This window comes from Mirounga leonina, unplaced genomic scaffold (assembly GCF_011800145.1).
Source record: "Mirounga leonina isolate KUSES-001 unplaced genomic scaffold, KU_Mleo_1.0 Mir_94, whole genome shotgun sequence".
Taxonomy (NCBI): domain Eukaryota; kingdom Metazoa; phylum Chordata; class Mammalia; order Carnivora; family Phocidae; genus Mirounga; species Mirounga leonina.
This window is the reverse complement of record NW_023270855.1, coordinates 36,852,250-36,876,827: the sequence shown is the minus strand read 5'-3', so window position 1 is coordinate 36,876,827 and position 24,578 is coordinate 36,852,250. Positions and strand designations below refer to the sequence as shown.

Sequence of the window (24,578 nt, the reverse complement as noted above, 5' to 3'; positions counted from 1 at the left end):
ATTTGTTCCATTTCTTTGAAAAAAGTGGATGGTATTTTGATGGGGATTGCATTGAATGTGTAGATTGCTCTAGGTAGCATTGACATCTTCACAATATTTGTTCTTCCAATCCATGAGCATGGAACGTTTTTCCATTTCTTTGTGTTTTCCTCAATTTCTTTCAGGAGTATTTTATAGTTTTCTGAGTACAGATCCTTTGTCTCTTTGGTTAGATTTATTCCTAGGTATCTTATGGTTTTGGGTGCAATTGTAAATGGGATGGACTCCTTAATTTCTCTTTCTTCTGTCTTGTTGTTGGTGTATAGAAATGCCACTGATTTCTGTGCATTGATTTTATATCCTGCCACTTTACTGAATTCCTGTATGAGTTCTAGCAGTTTCGGGGTGGAGTCTTTTGGGTTTTCCACATAAAGTATCATATCATCTGCAAAGAGTGAGAGTTTGACTTCTTCTTTGCCAATTTGGATGCCTTTGATTTCTTTTTGTTGTCTGATTGCTGTGGCTAGGACTTCCAATAGTATGCTGAATAGCAGTGGTGATAGTGGACATCCCTGCCACGTTCCTGACCTTAGGGGGAAAGCTCTCAGTTTTTCCCCATTGAGAATGATATTCGCTGTAGGTTTTTCATAGATGGCTTTTATGATATTGAGGTATGTACCCTCTATCCCTATACTCTGAAGAGTTTTGATCAAGAAAGGATGCTGTACTTTGTCAAAAGCTTTTTCTGCATCTATTGAGAGGATCATATGATTCTTGTTCTTTCTTTTGTTAATGTATTGTATCACAATGATTGATTTGTGGATCTTGAACCAACCTTGTAGCCCAGGGATAAATCCCACTTGGTCATGGTGAATAATCCTTTTAATGTACTGTTGGATCCTATTGGCTAGTATTTTGGTGAGAATTTTTGCATCCATGTTCATCAGGGATATTGGTCTGTAATTCTCCTTTTTGATGGGGTCTTTGTCTGGTTTTGGGATCAAGGTAATGGTGGCCTCATAAAATGAGTTTGGAAGTTTTCCTTCCATTTCTATTTTTTGGCACAGTTTCAGAAGAATAGGTATTAATTCTTCTTGAAATGTTTGGTAGAATTCCCCTGGGAAGCCATCTGGCCCTGGGCTTTTGTTTTTTGGGAGATTTTGGATGACTGCTTCAATTTCCTTAGGGGTTATAGGTCTGTTCAGGTTTTCTAGTTCTTCCTGGTTCAGTTTTGGTAGTTGATACATCTCTAGGAATGCATCCATTTCTTCCAGGTTATCTAATTTGCTGGCATAGAGTTGCTCATAATATGTTCTTATAATTGTTTGTATTTCTTTGGTGTTGGTTGTGATCTCTCCTCTTTCATTCATGATTTTGTTGATTTGGGTCATTTCTCTTTTCTTTTTGATAAGTCTGGCCAGGGGTTTATCAATCTTGTTAATTCTTTCAAAGAACCAGCTCCTAGTTTCGTTGATCTGTTCTACTGTTCTTTTAGTTTCTATTTCATTGATTTCTGCTCTGATCTTTATTATTTCTCTTCTCCTGCTGGGTTTAGGCTTTATTTGCTGTTCTTTCTCCAGCTCCTGTAGGTGTAGGGTTAGGTTGTGTACTTGAGAACTTTCTTGCTTCTTGAGAAAGGCTTGTATTGCTATATACTTTCCTCTTAGGACTGCCTTTGCTGCATCCCAAAGATTTTGAATAGTTGTGTTTTCATTTTCATTGGTTTCCATGTATTTTTTTAATTCTTTAATTTCCTGGTTGACCCATTCATTCTTCAGTAGGATGCTCTTTAGCCTCCATGTATTTGAGTTCTTTCTGACTTTCGTCTTGTGATTGAGTTCTAGTTTCAAAGCATTGTGGTCTGAAAATAGGCAGGGAATGATCCCAATCTTTTGGTACCGGTTGAGACCTGATTTATGACCTAGGATGTGATCTATTCTGGAGAATGTTCCATGGGCACTAGAGAAGAATGTGTATTCCGTTGCTTTGGGGTGCAATGTTCTGAATATGATCTGTGAAGTCCATTTGGTCCAGTGTGTCATTTAAAGTCTTTATTTCCTTGTTGATCTTTTGCTTAGACGATCTGTCCATTTCAGTGAGGAGGGTGTTAAAGTCCCCCACTATTATTGTATTGTTGTCGATGTGTTTCTTTGCTTTTGTTATTAATTGCTTTATATAATTGGCTGCTCCCATGTTAGGGGCATAAATATTTACAATTGTTAGATCTTCTTGTTGGATAGATCCTTTAATAGGATATAATGTCCTTCCTCATCTCTTATTACAGTCTTTGGTTTAAAATCTAATTTGTCTGATATAAGGATTGCCACCCCAGCTTTCTTTTGGTGTCCATTAGCATGGTAAATGGTTTTCCACCCCCTCACTTTCAATCTGGGGCTGTCTTTGGGTCTAAAATGAGTCTCTTGCAGACAGCATATGGATGGGTTCTTGTTTTTTAATCCAGTCTGATAGCTTGTGTCTTTTGATTGGGGCATTTAGCCCATTTACATTCAGGGTAACTATTGAAAGATAGGAATTTAGTGCCATTGTATTGCCTGTAAGGTGACTGTTACCATATATTGTCTGTGTTCCTTTCTGGTCTATGTTGCTTTTAGGGTCTCTCTTTGCTTAGAGGACCCCTTTCAAGATTTCCTGTAGGGCTGGTTTTGTGTTTGCAAATTCCTTTAGTTTTTGTTTGTCCTGGAAGCTTTTTATCTCTCTTTCAATTTTCAATGACAGCCTAGCTGGATAGAGTATTCTTGGCTGCATATTTTTCTCATTTAGTGCTCTGAATATATCCTGCCAGTCCTTTCTGGCCTGCCAGGTCTCTGTGGATAGGTCTGTTGCCAGTCTAATGTTTCTACCCTTGTAGGTTACATATCTCTTCTCCCGAGCTGCTTTCAGGATTTTCTCTTTGTCTCTGAGACTCATAAGTTTTACTATTAGATGTCGGGTTGTTGACCTATTTTTATTGATTTTGAGAGGGATTCTCTGTGCTTCCTGGATTTTGATGCCTGTTTCTTTCCCCAAATTAGGGAAGTTCTCTGCTATAATTTGCTCCATTATACCTTCTGCCCCCCTCTCTCTTTCTTCTTCTTCTGGGATCCCAATTATTCTAATGTTGTTTCTTCTTATGGTATCGCTTATCTCTTGAATTCTGCCCTTGTGATCCAGTAGTTGTTTATCTCTCTTTTTCTCAGCTTCTTTATTTTCCATCATTTCATCTTCTATATTACTGATTCTCTCTTCTGCCTCATTTATTCTAGCAGTTAGTGCCCCCATTTTTGATTGCACTTCATTAATAGCCTTTTTGATTTCTACTTGGTTGGATTTTAGTTCTTTTACTTCTCCAGAAAGAGTTTCTCTAATAACTTCCATATTTTTTTCAAGCCCAGCTAGTATCTTTAAAATGATGATTCTGAACTCTAGATCTGACATTGTACTAATGTCCGTATTGAGTAGGTCCCTGGCAGTCGGTACTACCTCTTGTTCTTTTTGTTGAGGTGATTTTTTCCGTCTGGTCATTTTGTGCAGAGGAGAATAGATTAATGAGAGAACAAAATGCTAGCAGAGTAACAACGTTCCCAGAAAATATACCCTAAACAAATCAGAAAAGACCTGAAGCAGTGGGAAAAGAAAGGGAAAGAGAGAAAAAAGAAAAAGAAAAAAAAGAAAAAGAAAAAGATAAAGATAAAAACAAAAACAAACAAAACAAAACAACAACAACAAAAAAAAAAACAGAATGTGATCAAATATGATCAGGCTGGTATATAGATCAGTGCCACACACTAGATTTGGGGTGTATTTTGGTCTTTTAGAAGAAAGTGCCTTCCAAAATTTTAAAGAAAGTAAAACTTATATATGTACAAAAATAAGGGTTGATATGATGAAGGGATGGAATATGACTGTAAAGATGGAAATTATAAAAAATTTTGTAAAAGGAATTGATAAGAAGTTGTTTGAAAAAAGAAAGAAGAGGATTTAAAAAAGAAAAAAGAAAAAAAAAGGGAGAGAATGTGATCAGGCAGGGCAATAGAAAACACCATATACTAGAGATTTAGGGTATATTTTAATCTGTTAGAAGAAACTATCTCAAAATTTTAAAGAGAGAACAACTTATATATATAAGCCAAAAACACAGGTAACTACCATGAAGGGATAGAATATGACTCTAAAAATGAAAAATAAAAATGTTTTTTTTAAAAAAAGGGATTGATAAGATGTTGGTTGAAAAAGGGAAAAAGAATAATTCAAAAAGAAAAAAAGACAGTTAAAAAAAAATTAACTTTTAAAGACTAAAGGATCATGGTAAAAAAGCCGTGAATTCTATGTGCAGTAGTCCCCTAGCGCTGGAGTTTTGCCGTTCTCATTGATCGGTAAACTTGGCCTTGGCTGGCTGTTCTCGCTGATCTTCTGGGGAGGGGCCTGTTGCCGTGGTTTCCAAATGTCTCTGCCGGAGGCGGAATGGCCCCGCCCTTGCCCCCTCCCGGCTAAGTAATCTGCTCGGGTTTGCTCTCCGGGGCTTTTGTTCCCTGGGAGCTTTCCGTACAGCTTTGGAGGCAGAGAGGGAAAATGGCGGCCTCCCAATCTCCGCCCCGGAGGAGCCGAGAACTCGGGCCCCGCTCCTCAGTGAGCCCCCAGAGAAAAGCCGTCAGTCACTCCCGTCTCCCCGGTCTCCGGCCGTACTCCGTGCTCACCCAGCCTGTGACCGCGCATTTCTATCTCTGGCACCCGAGCCCGGGTGGAGTCTCCAAACCCAGCAGATCCCTGCGGTGCACTCCCGCGCGGCTCCTCCCGGGGGAGGAAGGTGAGTCTCCCCGGATCTGCCGCTTGTTGGGTCCCTGCTGGAGGAGCAGGGGCCCGACTGGGCCGCGGATCACGGTTTATGGCCACCCCGAGCTGAGAGCCCGCGCCTGGGCTCCGCCTCTGCAGCCTGCTTCCCCGCTCTGATACCTGGGAGCTCGGCCACACTCAGGCACCCCCGGTCTTTCTGTGACCCCGAGGGTCCTGAGACCACACTGTCCCGGAGGGGTCCACCCCCTGCTTAGCCACCAGAGTGATGTCCCTCGGCAAAGCAGACTTTTAAAAGTTCCAATTTTGTGCTCCGCGTCTCTATCACTTGCCAGAAGCGGCCGACGGAGGCCCCTCCCCCGCCGTCTGTCCTCCCGAATATCGCCTCGGATTCACTTCTCCGCACGTCCTACCTTCCAGAAAGGGGTCGCTTTTCTGATGAGAGAGTTGTTGCTCTTCTTTTCTTCGATCTCCTGTTGAGTTTGTAGGTGTTCAGAATGGTTTGATCCCTATCCAGCTGAATTCCTGAGAGGAGACGAAAAACAGGTCTCCTACTCCTCCGCCATCTTGCTCCACCTTCAGAGTTATAGGAGTTCTTTACATATTCTGTGTATCAGTCATTTGTCAGATGTGTATTTTGAATTGTTTTTCCTCAATAATGGTTTTTCTATTTGCTTTAATAATAGTGAATTTAATGATTAAGTTTTTTGAGTTTTTTAAAGTCTAAATTATCAATGTAGCATACATGCTTTGTATGTCCTAAGAAATCGTTGCCTACCTGAAGGCTACAAAGATATTTATCATTTTTTTTTTGAGAAGTATTATAGGTTTAGCTTTTATATCGAACTCTGTCATCCATCTTGAATTAGTATGTCTGTGTTGTGGATTAAGGGTCAGGATGTTGTTTTCATATGGTTAGTCATTTGTTCCAGCAAAATTTGTTGAAAATATTTTCCCCATTTAATTATGTAGACACCTTTACTGAAGCTCAGTTGACTCTATGTGTATGGCTTTATTCTGGACTCTCTGTGCTCCATTGATCTTTTTGTCTATTCTAATGCCAATACCACACTGTTTTGATTAATTACATTTATAGTAAGACTTAAAGTCAGAAAATGTGACTCCTTGGACTTTTTTCTTCTTTTTCAAGATTGTTTTTGATATTCTAGATCCCTTTCATTTCTATATAAAATTTATAATTAACCTGGCACCTCCTAGAAAAAGCCACTGAGATTTTGATTAGGATTTCATTGAACTTTTAGATCAATTTGGGAAGAATTAAAATCTCAATACCAAGTTCTCTAGTTCTTAAATAAGGCATTTCTTTTCATCTATGTAAACCTTTTAAAATTTCTCACAACAATACTTTGTAGGTTTTAGTATACAGGTATCACACATAATTTTAAAAATTTATACTTAAGTATTTTATGTTTTTATACTATTGTAAATGTTATTGTTCTTTCAATTTCAATTTCCAGTTGTTCTTTGTTAGTCTATTGAAATACAGTTGATTTTGTATATTGATCTTACATCCTGTGACCTTGCTAAACTCACTAGTTATAGTAGATTATGTAGATTCCTTAGGGTTTTCCAATATAGACAATCATATTGTCTGCAAATAAAGACAGTTTTTTCCTTTCCAATTCCTAAGGCATTCATTCATTCATTCATTCATTCATCTTACTCTAATTGGCAGGACCACCAGTACAATGTTGCATAGAATTAGTAATCCATCCTTGCCTTGTTCTTGATCTTAGGGAAAAAAATATTCAATGTTTCATAATAAATATAATATTAGCTATAGGTTTTTTGTAAGATGCTCTTTATTAGATTGAGGACATTTTATGCTATGTCAAATTTCCTATAAGCTTTTATGATGAACAGAAGTTGAATTCTTTCAAATGTTTTTCTGCATTGGTTTGGTAATGTGATTTTTTTCTTCTTCATTCTTTTAATGTGGTGAACTGTGTTCATTGATTTTTCAAATAAACCAACCTTGAATTCCTAGGATAAGTATAATTTAGTCATGATGTATTATCCTTTTAATTATAGTTGGATTTGATTCAATATTGTATTAGCATTTTTGCCTCTAGGTTAATGAGAGGTATTGGTGTATATCATATATATTTTTAAAGATTTCATTTATTTGAGAAAGAGAGAGAGAGTGAGAGAGAACACGAGTGGAGAGCAAGGGCAGAGAGAAAGGGAGAAGCAGACTCCCCACTGATCAGGGAGCTGGACATAGGGCCTGATCCCAGGACCCTGGGATCATAACCTGAGTTGAAGGCAGACACTTAACTGACTGAGCCACCCAGGTGCCCCTGTAATATAATTTTTAAAATTTTCATGTCTGATTTGGATTCATAGTTATGTTGCCCTCATTAAATAAGTTGGGAAATAGTCCCTTCTCTAATTTTCTGAGTTCCTATAAGATAGTTCTATTTTTTCCTTATATATTTGATAGAATTCATCATTTAAGGCATCTGAGCCTAGAGCTCTTTGTTTTAGCATGGCTAGTAATTGTGAACTCAATTTTATGTGTATATATAGAACCAGTCATATTTTATATTTCTTCTTGTGTCCATTTTGGTAGTTTCTATTTTTCAAGGAATTGGCTTTTAACTCAAGTTATCAAATATTAGCATCAAGTTGTTTGTAATATTTCCTTATCCTTTCATTATCTGTAGGATCTCTAATGCTGTTTCTTCTTTTATTCCTGATACTAGTATTTTGTACTTTCTTACATTTTTCTTCATCAATCTAGCTAGGGTTTTAAAATTTCATTTGTCATTTTAAAGAACCAAATTTTGATATCATTGATTTTTTTCCCCATTATTTTTCTTTTTATGGTTTCTGCTTTTATCTCTATTATTTCATTCCTTCTTTAAACATTGAGTTTCATTTCCTCTTCTTTATCTTTTTACAGGAGTATCTTAAACTATTCATCTCAAAGTTTTCTTCTTTTCTATTATAAGCTTTTAAATCTGTAAATTTTTCTTTAAACTAGGTTTCATTTTTATTTTTATTTTTAAGATTTTATTTATTTATTTGACAGAGAGAGAGAGACACAGCGAGAGAGGGAACACGAGCAGGGGGAGTGGGAGAGGGAGAAGCAGGCTTCCCGCTGAGCAGGGAGCCCAAAGCGAGGCTCGATCCCAGGACCCTGGGATCATGACCTGAGCCAAAGGCAGATGCTTAATGACTGAGCCACCCAGGCACCCTTTCTAATCTCGGTTTTAGCTGCATCTGGCAGATATTGATTTTTTTTTTTTCATTAGCATCCATTTCACAATATTTTCTAATTTCTCATGTCATTTTCTTCCTTGACACATGTATTATGAAGTAGTGTGCTATTTAATTTCCAAATCTTTGGGGTTTTTCTAGATACCATATTTTCTTAGATATCATTGATATTTTTCATATCATTATCATATATTGACCTCTAAAATTAGCCCATTGTTATCAGAGAACATACTATGTGGGTTTCAGTCATTTTAAACTTATTGAGATTTGTTTGGTAGCCTAGTGTGTGATCTGGAAAAGAATGTGTGCTCTGCAATTGTTAGGTGTAGAATTCTATAAATTCAATGAGGTTACATTGGTAAATGGTGTTGTCACATGAACACCCCCCAATAAATGTCCTTAGCACTGTGTCTTTATCAAGCCTCCCGGTGGGCAGCATTTCAAATGTGTTGTCACAGTTCATCGCTGGAAGAATTAATGCATCTTATGTGAGTGCACCAGAAGATAACTCTTGGAAATCTGAATCTAGATTCCTGGGGACTTTATCCCATGTGGTCTCTTGGCTGATTTTGCTTTATATCATTTCACTGTAAGGAATCTTTTCCAATAACCAACTTTGGTTTCATTCATTTTCTCTATTGATTTCCGGTTTTCAATTTCATTGACTTCTGCTCTGCAAATAAAACAGAGTTTTATTTTTCTTCTGGTTATTTTGGATTTAATTTGCTCTTCTTTTTCTAGCTTTCTAAAGTATAAGCTTAGATGATTAATTATTTTCCTTTTCTAATATATGTATTCAATATATAAATTTTCTTCTAAGCTCTGCTTTTGCTGCATCTCACAAATTTAGTAAGTTGTATTTTAATTTTTATTTAGTTTATAATTTCTCAAGAGTTCTGTTTTGACCTATGTTGTTATTTAGAAGTACGTTCTTTGATCTCTAAATATCTTGGGATTTGTCCAGCTATCCTTCTGTTATTGATGTCTATTTTAATTCCGGTATAATATAGAAGCAGAAATTGTGTGATTCCTATTTTTTTAAAATTTGTTAAGGTGTGCTTTATGACCCAGAACATGATCTATTGCTGTTTGTTCCATGTGAGCTTAAGAAAAATGTATATTCTATTGTTGTTGGATGAAGTATTCTATACATGTCAATTGGATCTCATTGATGTGGCTATTCAGTTTAACTATATTTTCCCCAATTTTCTGCTTGCTGGATTTGTCAATTAGTGATAGAGGGGTATTGAAGTATTCAACTATAATAGTGAATTCATTTATTTCTCTTTGTAGTTCTATCAGTTTTTACCTCACATATTTTAACACTCTGTTGTTAGTGTATACATGTTAAGAATTGTTATGTCTTCCTGGAGAAATGCCCATCTTTTTCCCTAATAAATTTCCTTGCTTTGAAGTCTGCTTTGTCTGAAATTAATATGTCTACTCTGACTTTCTTTAGATTAGTGTTAGCATGGTATGTCTTTCTTTGTCTCTTTACTTCTAATCTATCTGTTCTTTATATATACAGTGAGTTTTTTGTAGAAAACATATAGTAGGGTCTTGTTTTTTCATCTACTCTTACAGTGTCTGCTTTTTAATTAGTGTATTTAGACCATTCACATTTAAAGTGATTATCAATATAGTTGGATTAATATTACCATATTTGTACCAGTTTTCTATTTGTTGATTTTCTCTCTCTCTCTTCCTTCCTTCCTTCCTTCCTTTCTTTCTGTCTTTTACTCTTTTTTTGCCTTCTCTGGATTTAATTGAGCATCTTACATGAATTAATTTTTTCTTGTTTCTTAGCATATGAATTATACTTCCTTTGAGTATTATTTTAGTGGTTGCCTCATAGTTCACAATATATACATTTACAGCTAATTCAAGTCCACTTTCAAATAGCCCTGTACCACTTCATGGGTACTATAGGTAGCTTTTAACAGAGTATTCCAAGTTCCTCGCTCTTGTTTCAACACTGCTGTAATTCATTTCACTTATCCATAAACTATAATCACCCAACAATTTGTTTGTATTATTATTTTGAATGAACTTATCTGTTAGGTCAGTTAAGAATAAGAAAATGATTTATATATCATTGATTTCTGCTCTAATTTTTATTATTTCTCTTCTCCTGCTGGATTTAAGCTTTATTTGCTGTTCTTTTTCCAGCTCCTTTAGGTGTAAGGTTAGATGGTGTATTTGAGATGTTTCTCATTTCTTGAGAAAGTCCTGCTTGCTATATACTTCCCTCATAGGACCACCTTTGCTGCATCCCAAAGGTTTTGAACAGTTATGTTTTCATTTTCATTTGTTTCCATGAATTTTTAAAATTCTTCTTTAATTTCCTGGTTGACCCATTCATTCTTTAGTAGGATGCTCTTTAACCTCCATGTATTTGTGTTTCTTCCAAATTTTCTCTTGTGATTGATTTCAAGTTTTAAAGCATTGTGGTCTGAAAATATGCATGGTATAATGTCAGTCTTTTTGTACTGGTTGAGACCTGATTTGTGACTCAGTGTGTGATCTATTCTGGAGAATGTTCCATGTGCACTCAAGAAGAATGTGTATTCTGTTGCTTTAGGATGAAATGCTTTAAGTCCATCTGGTCCAGTGTGTCATTCAAAGCCCTTATTTCCTTGTTGATCTTCTGCTTAGATCATCTGTCCATTGCTGTGAGTGGGGTGTTAAAGTCCCCTACTATTATTGTATTATTATCAATGTGTTTCTTAAATTTTGTTACTAATTGGTTTATATATTTGGCTGCTCCCAAGTTAGGGGCATAAATATTTACAATTGTTAGATCTTCTTGTTGGATAGATCCTTTTATTATAATATAGTGTCCTTCTTCATCTCTTATTACAGTCTTTGGTTTAAAATCTAGTTTGTCTGATATAAGGATGTGGAGAAAGGGGAATGTTCTTACACTGTTTGTGGGAATGCAAGCTGGTGCAGCCACTCTGGAAAATAGTATGGATGTTCCTCAAAAAGTTAAAAAACAGCTACCCTATGACCTAGCAATTGTACTACTAGGTATTTATCCAAAAGATACAAACATAGTGATGCGAAGGGGTACATGCACTCCAAAGTTTATAGCAGCAATGTCCACAATAGTCAAAATATGGAAAAAACCCAGATGTCCATCGACAGATGAATGGATAAAGAAGAAGTATATATATACACAATGGATTACTCAGCCATCAAAAAGGATGAAATCCTGCCATTTGCAGTGACATGGATGGAACTAGATGGTATTATGCTAAGCGAAATAAATCAATCAGATAAAGAAGAATACCATATGATTTCACTCATATGTGGAATTTAAGAAACAAAACAGATGAACATAGGGAAGGAAAAATCAAATAAGATGAAAATTGAGAGGGAGGCAAACAAGAAGAGACATGAACTTTAGGAAATAAACAGGATTGCTGGAGGAGAGGTGGGGGGAAGGGATAATTCGGTGATGGACATTAAGGAGGGCACTTGATGTAATGAGCACTGGGGGTTATATGCAACTGATGACTCATTAAATTCTACCTCTGAAACTAATAAAAAAAAGAATAAAAAATGATTATTTTATTTCACTTTCATTTATTCCTGCTGTAACAGTCTTCTTTATGTAGATCAGAGTTTCTGACCTATAACATTTTCGTTTTCTTAAAGAACTCTTAACATTTTTTGCAAGGCAAATCTACTCCCCCAAAATTTCTTCAAATTATATTTGTCTAAAAAGGTATTTATATCTCTTTCACTTTTGAAAGACAATTTTGCTGGATACAGAATTCTAGTTTGGTGGACCTTTTCTCTGAACACTAAGTATTTTACTCCACTGTCTTCTTGCTTACATGGTTTCTGAAGAGAAATATGATATAATCCTTATCCTTGTTCTTCTATAGGTAAGATTTTTTTCCCCCTCTCTGGGTTTTTCAAGATTTTCTTTTGGTCTTTGGTTTTTTTGCAGTTTGATATTATATGCCTAGGTGTACATTTCTTTATATTCATGTACTTCATGGTCTCTGAGCTTTTTGGATCTGTGGTTTGGTGTTTGTCATTAATTTTGGAAAATTCTTAGCCTTTATTACTTCAAATATTTCTTCAAATATTTCTTCTGTTCCTTTCTTTCTTCTCCTTCTGGTAATCCCATTACGTATCTGTTACACTTTTTGTAATTGTACTACAGTTCTTGAATGTTCTGTTCCCTTTTTTTTCTTTGCTTTTGAGATTGGAAAGTGTCTTTTGACATATCTTCAGGCTCACTCATTATCTCCTTGGCGGTGTCCAGTCTGCTGATGAGCCATCAAAGGCATTCCTCATTTCTGTTACAGTGTTTTTGATTTCTTGCATTTCCTTTTGATTCTTTCTTAGAATATCCATCTCTCTGCTTATATTATCCATCTGTTCTTACTTGTTTTCTACTTTTTCTATTAGTGCCCTGAGCATATTAATCATAGTTGTTTTAAATTCTCAGTTTGCTAATTCCACCCATACTTGCCATCTTGGAATACTGCTCAGTAGATAAGAGCGCAGACTCTGGAAGTAGACCGCCTGTGTTTGAATTCTAGCTCTGCTTATCAGCTGTGTGATCTTTCACAGGGTACATCAGTTCTTTCTACCTCAGTTTCTTCATTGGTGAAGTGGGAATACTCACAAAACCTACCTCATAGAATTGTTACGAGAATTGAATGAGCACATGAAAAGCACTTAGGGGGCACCTGGGTGGCTCAGTTGCTTAAGCATCTGACTTTTGATTTCTGCTCAGGTCATGATCTCAGGGTTGTGAGGTCAAGTGCCGCATTGGGCTCTGTGCTGAGGATGGAGCCTGCTTAGGTTTCTCTCTCCCTCTCCCCCGCCCCTCCCCCCCAGTAAATAAATAAATAAATAAATAAATAAATAAATAAATAAATAAATAAATAAATAAGAAAGCACTCAGAATAATGTTTGGCACAAAGTAAGCATTCTGTATATGTTAGATGATGATGACAATGACAAGGACTAGAATGATGATGAGAGCCGTTTGCATCACGTGGCAGCAAGCTCCCATCCAAGGCCCATTGCCTGTGTGGTCTCCACCGCCTGGAGTGCTTCCCCCCGGATGCCCACACAGCTTGTTCCTCCTGTCCTTCAGTCTCTGCGTGAGTGTCCCCACAGCACTGAGACCTGCCCTGAGCACTGAATATAAACACAGCCCTTCTGCTGCCACTCTCCCCACCTTACCCGGCTTTGCTATTTTCCGTAGCAAGTATGGCTATGAGACATATGATAGATTTAAGTTGTTGTTTTTTGTTGACTTCCAGTCTCCTTCAGCCTAAATGTAGGCTGCATAAGGGCAGGGTTTGTCTTCAAAATTTAAAGAATTAAAATACCTTTAGGGCAGTTTTCTCTAGGCATATAAGGAAGTACCGTGTAGCTCCTTACGTTAAGGTTTTGAAGAATATTTAATGACATTGAGAATTTTTTATCTTGTGCTATCACACCTGTGCAGAAACAGCCACAGACGACAGGGGAGACTAACGGAGATTGCCTGACTAAAGCAGGATCCACGCGTGCAGGGGACGGCCCGCAGCATGTGCCCAGGGCTGTCTGAGTTCACGGCGTCCTGAGCCACAAGTAATGCTTTTTGACTTTCTCTTTCAGTATGAATACTTCAATGCTGTGCTGATAAACGAAAGGGACAAAGATGGGAATTTTTTGGAGCTGGGGAAGGAATTCATCTTAGCCCCAAATGACCATTTTAATAATTTGCCTGTGAACATCAGTCTGAGTGACGTCCAAGTGCCCACGAACATGTACAACAAAGGTAAGACTCACCACTGCCGCTCCTTCTAGAGGGTGGAGAGCAGGGGGTGTGAGGGGCGGCACCGGGTGCTTTGCGGTAGTGTGTGTTTTAAAAAATACGATTACAAGCTGGGTGTGTCAGCATCAGGGGGATAGGTGAGGTGTGCCTGTTCTACCTGGAGTTGGCTTGCTGTTGCCCCAGCTGGTGTTCGCATCAAGCAGTCTAACATGTAATCCGGAGGCTGGCAAGCCTTTCCGGTAAAGGGCCAGCTAGTAACTAATGTAGCCTTTGCGGGCCATAGCGTCTCTGTTGCAACTCCTCAGCTCTGCAGGTCTGGCACAAAAGCGGCCTTAGACACTGCATCAATCCCTGTCTATGGCCGTGTGCCAGTACAACTTTTTATCTACCAAAACAGATGGCTGGGTTTGACCTGCAGGCTGTAGTTTATTGACCCCTGCTGTAGTCTTTCCCTCTTCTCTCCCATTCTTTATAATGCTTTTATGGGTTTGGGAGCCCCCCCGCCCCGGGTTTCTGGCAGAATCGGTTGTGGTCTTTTCTTAGAGTACAAAGCAGGATGCACCTCCATGGGGCCCCCTGTTTCAGGCTTGAATGTAGAATCCACTCAAATCCAGACTTCACGTGGACTCTACAGTTCTTTCCTCCCAAATTCTCATCTGCCTGTGAGAGTTGGGATTCTCATGGCCAGGGACGGGGCTCTGGCTTCAGACCGTCTCTGGTTGGCCCCACATTCCATCTCTTACTGGCTGTCCCCTTCGGTGTATCCCCTTGTCTCTTTAGACCGCAGTTTCCGCCTACCTAGGATGTGGATAATAATTGTGTCCACTGCATGGGGTGGTTGTGAGGGTTAAACCACACAAGATGATGTTAATAATGCGTTTAAGTGAAGGATGTTGCCTTCCTTATCCTCACCGTCAGAGAGTAGAATTTTGCTCTGCTTTTTCAGACCTGGGAGGCTTGTAAACAAAGAGCCATCCTCCCCAAAATAAATCAGAAAGCCAAGGCATCTTCAAGGTAAAACACTGCCCCATTGTCTGCCGTCGAGGTTTCAAAAACATTGGGTCATAGTAAGGAATAACATGGAGGACATTAGGAGAAGGAAGGGAAAAATAAAGGGGGGGAAATCGGAGGGGGAGACGAACCATGAGAGACTATGGACTCCAAGAAACAAACTGAGGGTCTTGGAGGGGAGGGGGGAGGGGGGATGAGTGAGCCCAGTGATGGGTATTAAGGAAGGCACGTATTGCATGGAGCACTGGGTGTTATACGCAAACAATGAATCATGGAACACTACGTCGAAAACTAATGATGTAATGTATGGTGACTAACATAACATAATAAAATAAAATAAATACAAACAGCAGCAACAACAACAACAAAACCATTGGGGGCTGGTTTCCTCCGTCTACTCAGTTTCAGCATCATATCCAGAGTGCTGTGGTCAAGAGAAGAGCTCTGGGGTTTGGGTGCCACTCTTCCTCTTGTTGGCTCTGTGATCCTGACCTGGTAACTTTGTTTCCCCAAGCCTCGGTTTCCCATTCTGTAAGAGAGGGATAAGGATACCCCCTCCTTCTGGGGTTAGTGCAAGGCTATGGAGTGATGTGTGCCCAGCCTTAGCAACAGGAGTTGGTCACAGTGCATCTGAGCTGCCATTGTTATTATTGGGAAATACCGGGAAAACACATTGCATTTCTGAGTTATTCTAGGTCACCGTTTCAAGAGCTTGGTCAATGATGAAAGAGTTACCAACTCACTGCCCGAAACCCTCGTGCTTGTCTTTTGTGGCTGGATCCCTAACGTCTCCCTTCCTAGTTTATCTGTTACCTATCCTTAAAATCCAGAGAAGACAGCATCCTATCTGTTAATTGCTCTGATGGTTGTCGGGGACCCCATGGTGAACCAGGCACAGCTCCTCCCTCGAGAGGGCCACAGTTTATTTGGGGGAACAGATAGGTAATGAGACCAGTAGAACACCTTGTGTGTCACTTGCTGGCCACAGTTATAGACAGTGGGGGCAGTGGGAGCTCCAAGGAGGGAGTCTGACCATGTGCTCATGTGGGCAGCCACATATTTGTCTCTCTCTCTCTCTCTCTCTCTCAGAGACAGAGATGTCAATCTGAACTGTCCCTCGTGGGCTCTGGACTGGACTGTATCCTGTGACCTAATCTTCGCTTTGGACTCTTCCTTAGGGCAGATCCCTTAGGACCCAAGCCTCAGAGGGCTCAGCTCAACCTCGTCCAGTGCAGTTTGCCCTAGTCCTCCAGGGTGATCCTGTCAGCCGAGGAAGGAAAGCCCCTTCTGTGCAGTGTGGCTGGAAGAAAGCCAACCTCTCCCCATTAAATGCATTCTCAACTGAAGATGAAAAATTAACAAGATTTTACAGAGCAATTTCAGACATAAAACAATTCAGAATGATCTTTTAAAATATGGCAGCTACTTCAAGGTTGCTCCAGCCATTAGCACCATTATAGAGATTTAACTGTACCTTGAGCTTTAAAGGCATAATTGTACCTTTTGATGGTGGCAACACATAAGGGACCAGCCCTGCTATTGGTCACATGGGCTGCAGAATCATGGCTATGAGGCTTGCAGAATCCTAATAGATTGCTTGAGCCATGGAGGTGGGTAATATGTAAAGTCAGCCTCAGCAGCCCTTGTTGGGCCTGCCTACCGCCCCTACCCAGACTCGGTGCTCCCTCAGCTAGGCTGTGGGGTCATGGTCAGCTAGGCTGTGTCTTGTTTCTGCCAAGCAGTGAGTAGCTGCCCAAGGGAGAGAGGAAGGGACTTCAGGAAAATTCCTGTCTCCATTCCACCTAATTCAAACCAGCCTCAAACAGTCTTTTTTTCTTTTCAAGCTGCAGAAATGTATTTCGTGTTAAGAGGACCCGCCGGCTCAGATCTACTTATTGATGACATGTACTCAGAACACGTGCTCAGAGCTTGGTCGCTGGCTGGCTGTGCCCTTCCCAGGTTAGAAATCTTGCCCCAACAAAGGAAACCAATACAGGGTATGGTTTCTGGGCAGCTTGGACATAACAGAGTGGGTACATAGCAGAGTGGTGTGGTATTTGCTTATAGGAGCTGCAGTGCGCTGTGCTCTTGGGCATAGCTTCTGGTCACAGCTGAATGTAGCTGGTAAAATCTACCTGTTTTCTGCAATCTGCCTTTCGCCTTCTCGGCTGGGCCTTGCAACCAGGCCGTTCAGCCAGGTCAGCCTTTTCCTCTGCTCGAGGTGCCTTTCTCGTAGGCACTACAAAAGGCTGGAGCTTCAGAGTTCATGGCACGTGGGCCAGCCGGCCTACTGACCATGAGAATTCAAAGAGCCACACTCCAGAGTCTTGAGAGATGTGTCTTAGGGTCCTCCTGGTGCCCGATGCTGCAGCTTCTTCACGAAACCTCTTCAGTAGATGTTTGCTGAGTGGCTGCTCAGTGCAGCCTGTGACATCTTGCCATCTATCTGTGACACTTCTGTGAAGACTAGCTGCCCCTGCCCCTGGAGCTGTGGACAACTGCACTGCCTCGATGAGGAAAGCATGGGGCATGTTCTTGTGCGAGGACCGTCGATGGTCCGCCAGTGGATTCAGATAAAACTGAATTCGGTTTTAAGTACTTCCTGGGCTGAAGTGGTGTAAAATTCACACACACACGTGCATACATGGACATGAACACATACCTATGTGTGTGCGTGTGTGCGTGTGTCTGTATCTGTGCATGTGTGTTTGTATATGTGTGATGAAACCTACCCCTTTATTCCCACATGCACCTCTGTGCACCCAAATGAGAGCCCTTCTTCTCGTTTACAGTATACCTTTCTCTTTCCTCCCTGATACCCCATTTCTCTCCATTTCTGTTATCCCTGCCTCCCCTTTCCTGCTTACCCAAATGCTCTTCTCAAAAGCCAGCTCAGGAAACCTCTTTCATTCACTCTCTTGTTATGTGACTTTGGTTTATTCCTTTGTTCTAGCATTGCTTTGTTCCAGAAGAGCATTGCATGCTTTTTTTTTTTTTTTCCTTTCCTTTTCCACTTGGAGTTTTCTGAGGGCAGGGGACTCTGCTGGTTCAACCTGGTGGCCCACTTTGTCCCAAGCACCATGCTCTTTACTGACTGGCTTTTCCAGAGACGGGGGAAGAGCTGGGGGATGCCAGTGTCCGTGTCTCCTGGGCTGTGAGAAGTCAAGCCTGGCTGTAGTGTTCCCGTGGGGTTTGCAAGCAACGAAAACATATCCTGGCTGATTTAAATGGAAAAGAAACGTTTTGAAAGGGCATTGGGTGGCTCACAGACTCTCCAAGAAAGCTGGAGAATAAGGCTTGGAAAATGGTGGGGAAGGAGGGCGACCAGGCATTTTCATCCTGTCCTCTCTGGACTACATGCCACCTCCGGGCTGGTAGACGGGGAGCCATTTTTCTCCAGTGCTTGGAGCCCAAGAACTGGAAATAGACCAGCATTTGGACGGTAAGCCTCTGCTTCTATCTTCTCTCATAGCTGCTGCAGAACAGAAACAGGCATTCTGTGATTCTGTGTTTTTACGGTTTTTGGCTGCTAACCTAAGGGTTTTCCCCTTACTTCCTTGTCCCACCTTGCTCCCCCACTTCCTCCTCCCCATCACGGTGACATAACTAAGTGCTGCTGCCAAGACAGAAGACCTGGTGATCATGGTGGGATAGAAAAGGTGATGGGTTACAAATGTGCCCATAGATAATAGTAGGCACTAATCACTCTGTAATTTGGCTGGGCGGTTAGTGGGGAGGAAAAGAAATCTGTAGCTTCTGAGTATTTTTAGACCCAGGAGAAGAGAGACAGAGGGAGTTGCTTCTTTCTCAGCAGTTTTAGGCTGGATAAAGAAAAACACGAATTTTAGAAGTTAGTCGGTTTAAACTTCTGCATCATTGAGAGGGGTTAGGCAGTGTCCTTGCCTCTGTTTTTCAGATGAAGAAACTAAAGGTCAGAGCAGAGGGGCATCTGGGTGGCTCAGTCCGTTAAGCGCCTGCCTTTGGCTCAGGTCGTGATCTCAGGGTCCTAGGATCTAGCCCCGCGTCGGCCTCTCTGCTCAGTGGGGAGCCTGCTTCTCCCTCTTCTTCTGTCCCTCTCCCTTCCCCACTCATGCTCTCTCTCTTGCTCTCTTAAATAAAAAAATAAAAAAATAAAAAAAATCTTAAAAAATAAAGGTCAGAGTAGCACAATCTGACTCACTCCAGGTCCTACAGGTAGGAAGGCTCATGACAGGGTAGACCTCGATTTTCTGATGAGGAGTCCAGCTAGCTGGACATGAGCACTGAGAGAAGAAGGACCAGGTTCCTCAGGATCCCCTGTGTCTGCGGCTCAGTTACTTCCTGGACACTTTGGGATATAGGAATTTTTTGCTCAGGCTGAGAACCTCAGTCCGAGCCCCATCACCAGCCTTCCTCTGAAGCTCTGAGTCTCCCTGGGCACTGCCAGGGCACAGGGCCCCACTGTTGTGAGACCCCAGAACCTGTTCCAGAGTCTAGTCTCTGGCCACTCTCTGGTTGGCCTTTCTCTCTCTTTCCTCCATGACACGTGGCCTAAAAATTTCAATAACCCGAGGTTCCTGCATGAGCTGGGGGGAGCTGCTGACTCAGGCAGCTTCTACATATCAGTCCTGCAAACATTTTTGGACCCCAAAAATACAAAGGCTCCAAATGTTGGCTTAGGACAGAAAGGGGGAGATAGCAGGGAGAGGTGGACTGCCTGGCAGAGGTAGGAGAAGGTTGAACTGCAGGACATGACCTAGGCCAGCCCTTCCTCTTCTTGACTTCACCCAGCAGAGTGCCCAGTCAGACAGACTAGACTGCAAAGCTCTCCTGTGTGTGACTGGGGGCGGGGGGGCAGGGGGAGCACAGCCCCTGAAAATGAAAACAGGCCTAGGGAAAGGGAGAACCATAACCCTCACTACAGAGCCCACGGAGTCAGTCTGTCTGCTACAAGCTAATGGGTTCTTCTAAGAAGCCCAGGGAAGGGCAGAGGTCTGGGGAGGCAGACTTGGGTCCCCTGCTCAGAAGCAGAGTATGTGTGCTGGTGTAGGGGATGGGCAAGATTGCTGGGTTAGGGTTTGTCAGATGTCTCACCCTATTTTTCAAATGTTGGGTTTGATAAATCGTAAAACACGCTTTGCCAAGCACTTCTCCCCTTAATTACAAGTGTGTATTTTAAGGGAAATTTAATTCATATGTTTCTGATTTGTTTACACGGAAATCATTAAAATGTTGTCTAAGAGCCATTTGATGTGCAAGAAGGCGCATGAACCTTTTAAGGAGTGATGGTAAAAGTGACATCACCACGACGGTAACAGAGGCTGTTCCTGACTTTGCTCCCCATCATGAGAACAACTAACGTGTATTCAAGGACAAGACACCACTGAGAGAAACCCAGAAGCGGAGGTGAGGCAGACGCACCCCCTGCACCACAGAGACCAAGGCAGACAGCATTAGGGGGTAGGAGAAGCAGCTACACAGCGACCCCATTTCCCTTCCCCCAGGCCAATGCAGCACACAGCCAAGAGGTCCCCCCCGCACCTCCACTTCCTGCAGCCAGAAAAGGGAGCCCCAGGGGTGATCGCCAACCTTCCCTGGCATTGTGGGTCACTTTGTGGGAGCCCCTACTCTGATCTCACACCACAGGGATTGCAGGGGACTCTTGGGGCCCAGGCCCTGGGAATCTGACTGTGATGAAGAAGGGGAGGGGCTGGCCACAGCTCCTGGAAGCTCTGTTCAAGAGGCAGGATGGCAGAGCTGCTCCCCCCACCCACCCTCCCCCCCCAGCCTGAGCGAATCCAGTACTGAGCATGCAGGCTCCCCACGCTATCCACAGGCAAGAAGACGATTCATAGCCAAGGCTGAGGTAGTTCCCGGCCCCTCCTATCCTGAGAGCCTGTTTGGGAAATTGAGAGTGGTCTGCATTGCCCCCCGCCACACCCTACCCAGGCAAGGGGGCTGAGACATAGCCCCACCCACCATGGAGGCCCCATCTGACCAGGGGGCTGGTCATGACTCCTGGACACTGTGGCCCAGCGGCCCTCAAGCTGAGAGATGAGCACACAGAGCGAAGCCAGGGGCCCTGTGCAGCCAGGAGCTGGGGTGTAATAGGCTTGTGTTGAGACAACAAAGAGCTTTACTGGTTTTAGAGCCACTTCTCCCACTGTGTTCTGGCAGGGAATCTACTTTGTAGCTGTGACCCTTGCTGGTTCCAGTCTCCAGCCTGTCTGCCCGGGGAACCTAACAGAGCACAGGGGAAGCTCCGGAGCCCATTCAACAGCCCGACGCATGGTGGCGCTCAGAACAGAAGAGCACAGCCCGGGGCCTCTCCCCTGTCTCCAGAGCAGACCTGGTGGCCTCCCCTAATCAGGGAATTCCGTGCACACTCAGGCCCGCTCTGGACCCCCAAACAATGAGCCGTATATGCTCTGGGCCGAGGCCTGATACCGAGCCAGGGCGTGGGCAGCTAATTCATAGCCCCACCTCATCCTGAATATAGCGCCCAGTCCCGACCATCCTGTCAGCCCGACCAGAGAGTCCAGGCCGCTGCGGAGCCCATCCTACAGCCTCCCTTGGGTGGGGGAGGTAAGGCAACGGTCCTGCCCAGCTGTTCTCAGCCAGGCACACTCGTGTCCCTGGCCTCAGAGTTGCCTTGCCTAAGAATAGACCATAATAGCAGGTCCCACCTGCCCAGACACATTACCAGCAGACACATCCAGAAACCCATGCTGGGCTGACTAGTCAAGAGCCTGCCAAGGTAAACCTGCAAACTCTGGAAGACACGCACCACTGCTCAAATGCACAGGTACCAATGGAAGGAATCAAGGATCATGAAAAATCAAATGGATCTTAGCTGAACCTATTGCGCTAATCATCTCACAGTGAACCATCGTGCTGTACGCCTTCAACGTATAGAGTGAAGTGTGTGAATTATTTCTCAATAAAACTGTGGAAAAGGGGAGAGAAAAAGAGAACCAAAAAGAAAATGAAAGCCGTGCTTAGAATTTGTTTCTTCTTTGTTTCTTTTCTCTTTGTGTGTGTGTGTATATGAGAAAGAGAAAGAGACAGAGGGAGACAGATAGACTCCAGGATGTCAGAAACAAATTTGGACTCCAAATGTTTTATTTTCTCCTCAGAATTCTGAACTGAAGCTTTCAGAATCGGCTTGAATCTTGCTTTTATGCGTATCTCCCTGCCCTGGCTGAGTGTGGTGGTGCTGTGGCCATGAATTTGAATCAGGTGTCAAGATCAGAAGGGCAGGTCTGGACACACTGCTTTGGTCCTGGGGAAAGACCTTCCCCCCGCATGGCCCCTTGGCTCCTGCCGTCCTCAACAGGACCTGGTGAACTTTCCCAACCCCTGTCTCGTCAGTGCGAGAACGACAGGACCAAAGCATTTGGCAAGATACCCACCAGATAATGCCGCTGCCGAGATTCCACGGCTGTCACCCTGAAGTCCTCACTGTTTCTGTCTTCTAATTCAGAAATTATATTTTCATGTCATAGAATAACTAACTCTGTCTTAACATTCAGGGTTTGAGTGGCTGACTTCAGGTTCTTTTAGCAATTCCTTCACAGGTCTCTGTGTGTGTGTGTGTGTGTGTGCATGCATGACACCAACCTAGGTTTGCATAGATGTGCATGTGTGTATGATGGGTTTGTGTCTATGTTTTCTCAGAAGTGGTGTTAGTGGAAGGAGGGTGTCCTCTGCCCGCAGTGGCCCCTTAATGCTTACGCTTATGCTTAGCCCAGAAGTTGTACTTGTTGAATGAATGAGTGAATGAATGAATGAATGAATAAACAGATGAGTTGATTCCTCGGTACTGAGCACCTTAGCTGCATCATCATCTGCCACTACTCCATGTGCTGGAGGCACTGGGGGCACCGCCGTCCTCCACAACCTAATAAGAAGGAATTTGGAGGTACACCGTCCATGGCCCATGATAGAGTCCGGTCTGGCACGCTATCAACAGGGTAAAACTCAACCCATGACTTTGGGTGTCAGTGGGCAGTTTCCTAAAAAGCAAGTAAGGGAGTTTATAGCCCCTGCCTGAGGCTCTCCGAAACACTTCGGTATGCCTCCGGTTTCCTTCGCTCTGGGCACTGACCCAGGCAGAAGCCGCTGTCTCCATTCTGGTCCATTCCTAGGCTCATTCCAGAGCCATCAGGCTGTCTTGCATCACAGCTAGGACCACCAGCTTGGTGGACTAGGGAAGAGCACTGAACTCAGCAAGTCTCAGTTTCCCCATCCATAAGGTGTGGAGTGTCCCTTGGAGGATTATCGGAGGTAAAGGTGCAGTGCCCAGCACAGCGCTGGACACACACAGACACTTGATTGGACACACTTTGGCTCTTGGAACCAAAGCAATTTCCAGCTCCCTGTCCCGTAGGTGGGTTCCTGATGTGGGTCTGCCCCAAAACCCAGGCACAGCCTCGCCCTTCTCTTCAGCTTTGTTTGTAGGATGAAGTGCAAACACACCCACAAACGGACGCCCGTTTACCACCCTCCTCACCCTGGTCATGGTCTTAGGACTCCAGTTTTCCCAACAGCCTTCCCTTAGGCTCTGCCCTCCACCCTAGTCTGCTCTCCTCGCACCCTCTGGCCAGGCTTGTCCTTTCCTGAGAGCTTCACTGGTGCCCTGGCCTTTCCTTCTAGCCTCAGCCTTCCTCTCTGGAACAGCGACCTGTCCTTATGTCCCACAGTGTTGTGCTTTCTTTTTCATTTGGCTCTCTCTCCTGGAACTTGAAGATAGGGGCTGTTTTGTTTTGTTTTTCCATCCCCTTGGGAACCCAGCAGAAGGGATGGAATAGGAAAGATTATCCATTGAACTGAACTGAGTCCTATATTACCATATTACTACCTGAATCCTGAATCCTGCATTACTATATTACTTTCTGAATCCTATATTATTATATTACTTCCTGAATCCTACTTTACTACATTACTACCCGAATCCTACTGTACTGCATTACTTACCTGAATCCTACTTTACTACATTACTACCTGAATCCTACATTGCTACATTACTCCCTGCATCTTACATTGCTACATTACTCCCTGAATCCTACTTTACTACATTACTCCCTGCATCCTACATTGCTACATTACTCTCTGCATCTTACATTGCTACATTACTCCCTGAATCCTACTTTACTGCATTACTCCCTGAATCCTACTTTACTGCATTACTCCCTGAATCCTACATTGCTACATTACTCCTTGAATCCTACTTTACTGCATTACTCCCTGAATCCTACTTTACTACATAACTACCTGAATCCTACATTGCTGCATTACTACCCGAATCCTACTGTACTGCATTACTACCTGAATCCTACTTTACTACATTACTCCCTGAATCCTACATTGCTACATTACTCCCTGCATCCTACATTGCTACATTACTCTCTGCATCTTACATTGCTACATTACTCCCTGAATCCTACTTTACTGCATTACTCCCTGAATCCTACTTTACTGCATTACTCCCTGAATCCTACATTGCTACATTATTCCCTGAATCCTACTTTACTGCATTACTCCCTGAATCCTACTTTATTACATAACTACCTGAATCCTACATTGCTACATTACTACCCGAATCCTACATTGCTACATTACTCCTTGAATCCTACTTTACTGCATTACTACCTGAATCCTACTTTACTGCATTACTACCCGAATCCTACATTGCTGCATTACTACCGGAATCCTACTTTACTGCATTACTACCCGAATCCTACTTTACTGCATTACTACCCAAATCCTACATTGCTACATTACTACC

At 42.4% G+C, this 24,578-nt stretch overlaps 1 protein-coding gene across 1 annotated transcript in view; it reads left to right on the top strand.

Annotated features, from left to right (window-relative positions):
* CACNA2D3 (calcium voltage-gated channel auxiliary subunit alpha2delta 3) overlaps window positions 1-24,578 on the top strand; it is an 856,401-nt gene that overhangs the window by 311,552 nt on the left and 520,271 nt on the right. The window contains exon 5 of the mRNA XM_034997896.1: window positions 13,642-13,804. Coding sequence (XP_034853787.1) covers window positions 13,642-13,804 — 163 coding nt within the window. The remainder of the gene's footprint in view (window positions 1-13,641; window positions 13,805-24,578) is intronic.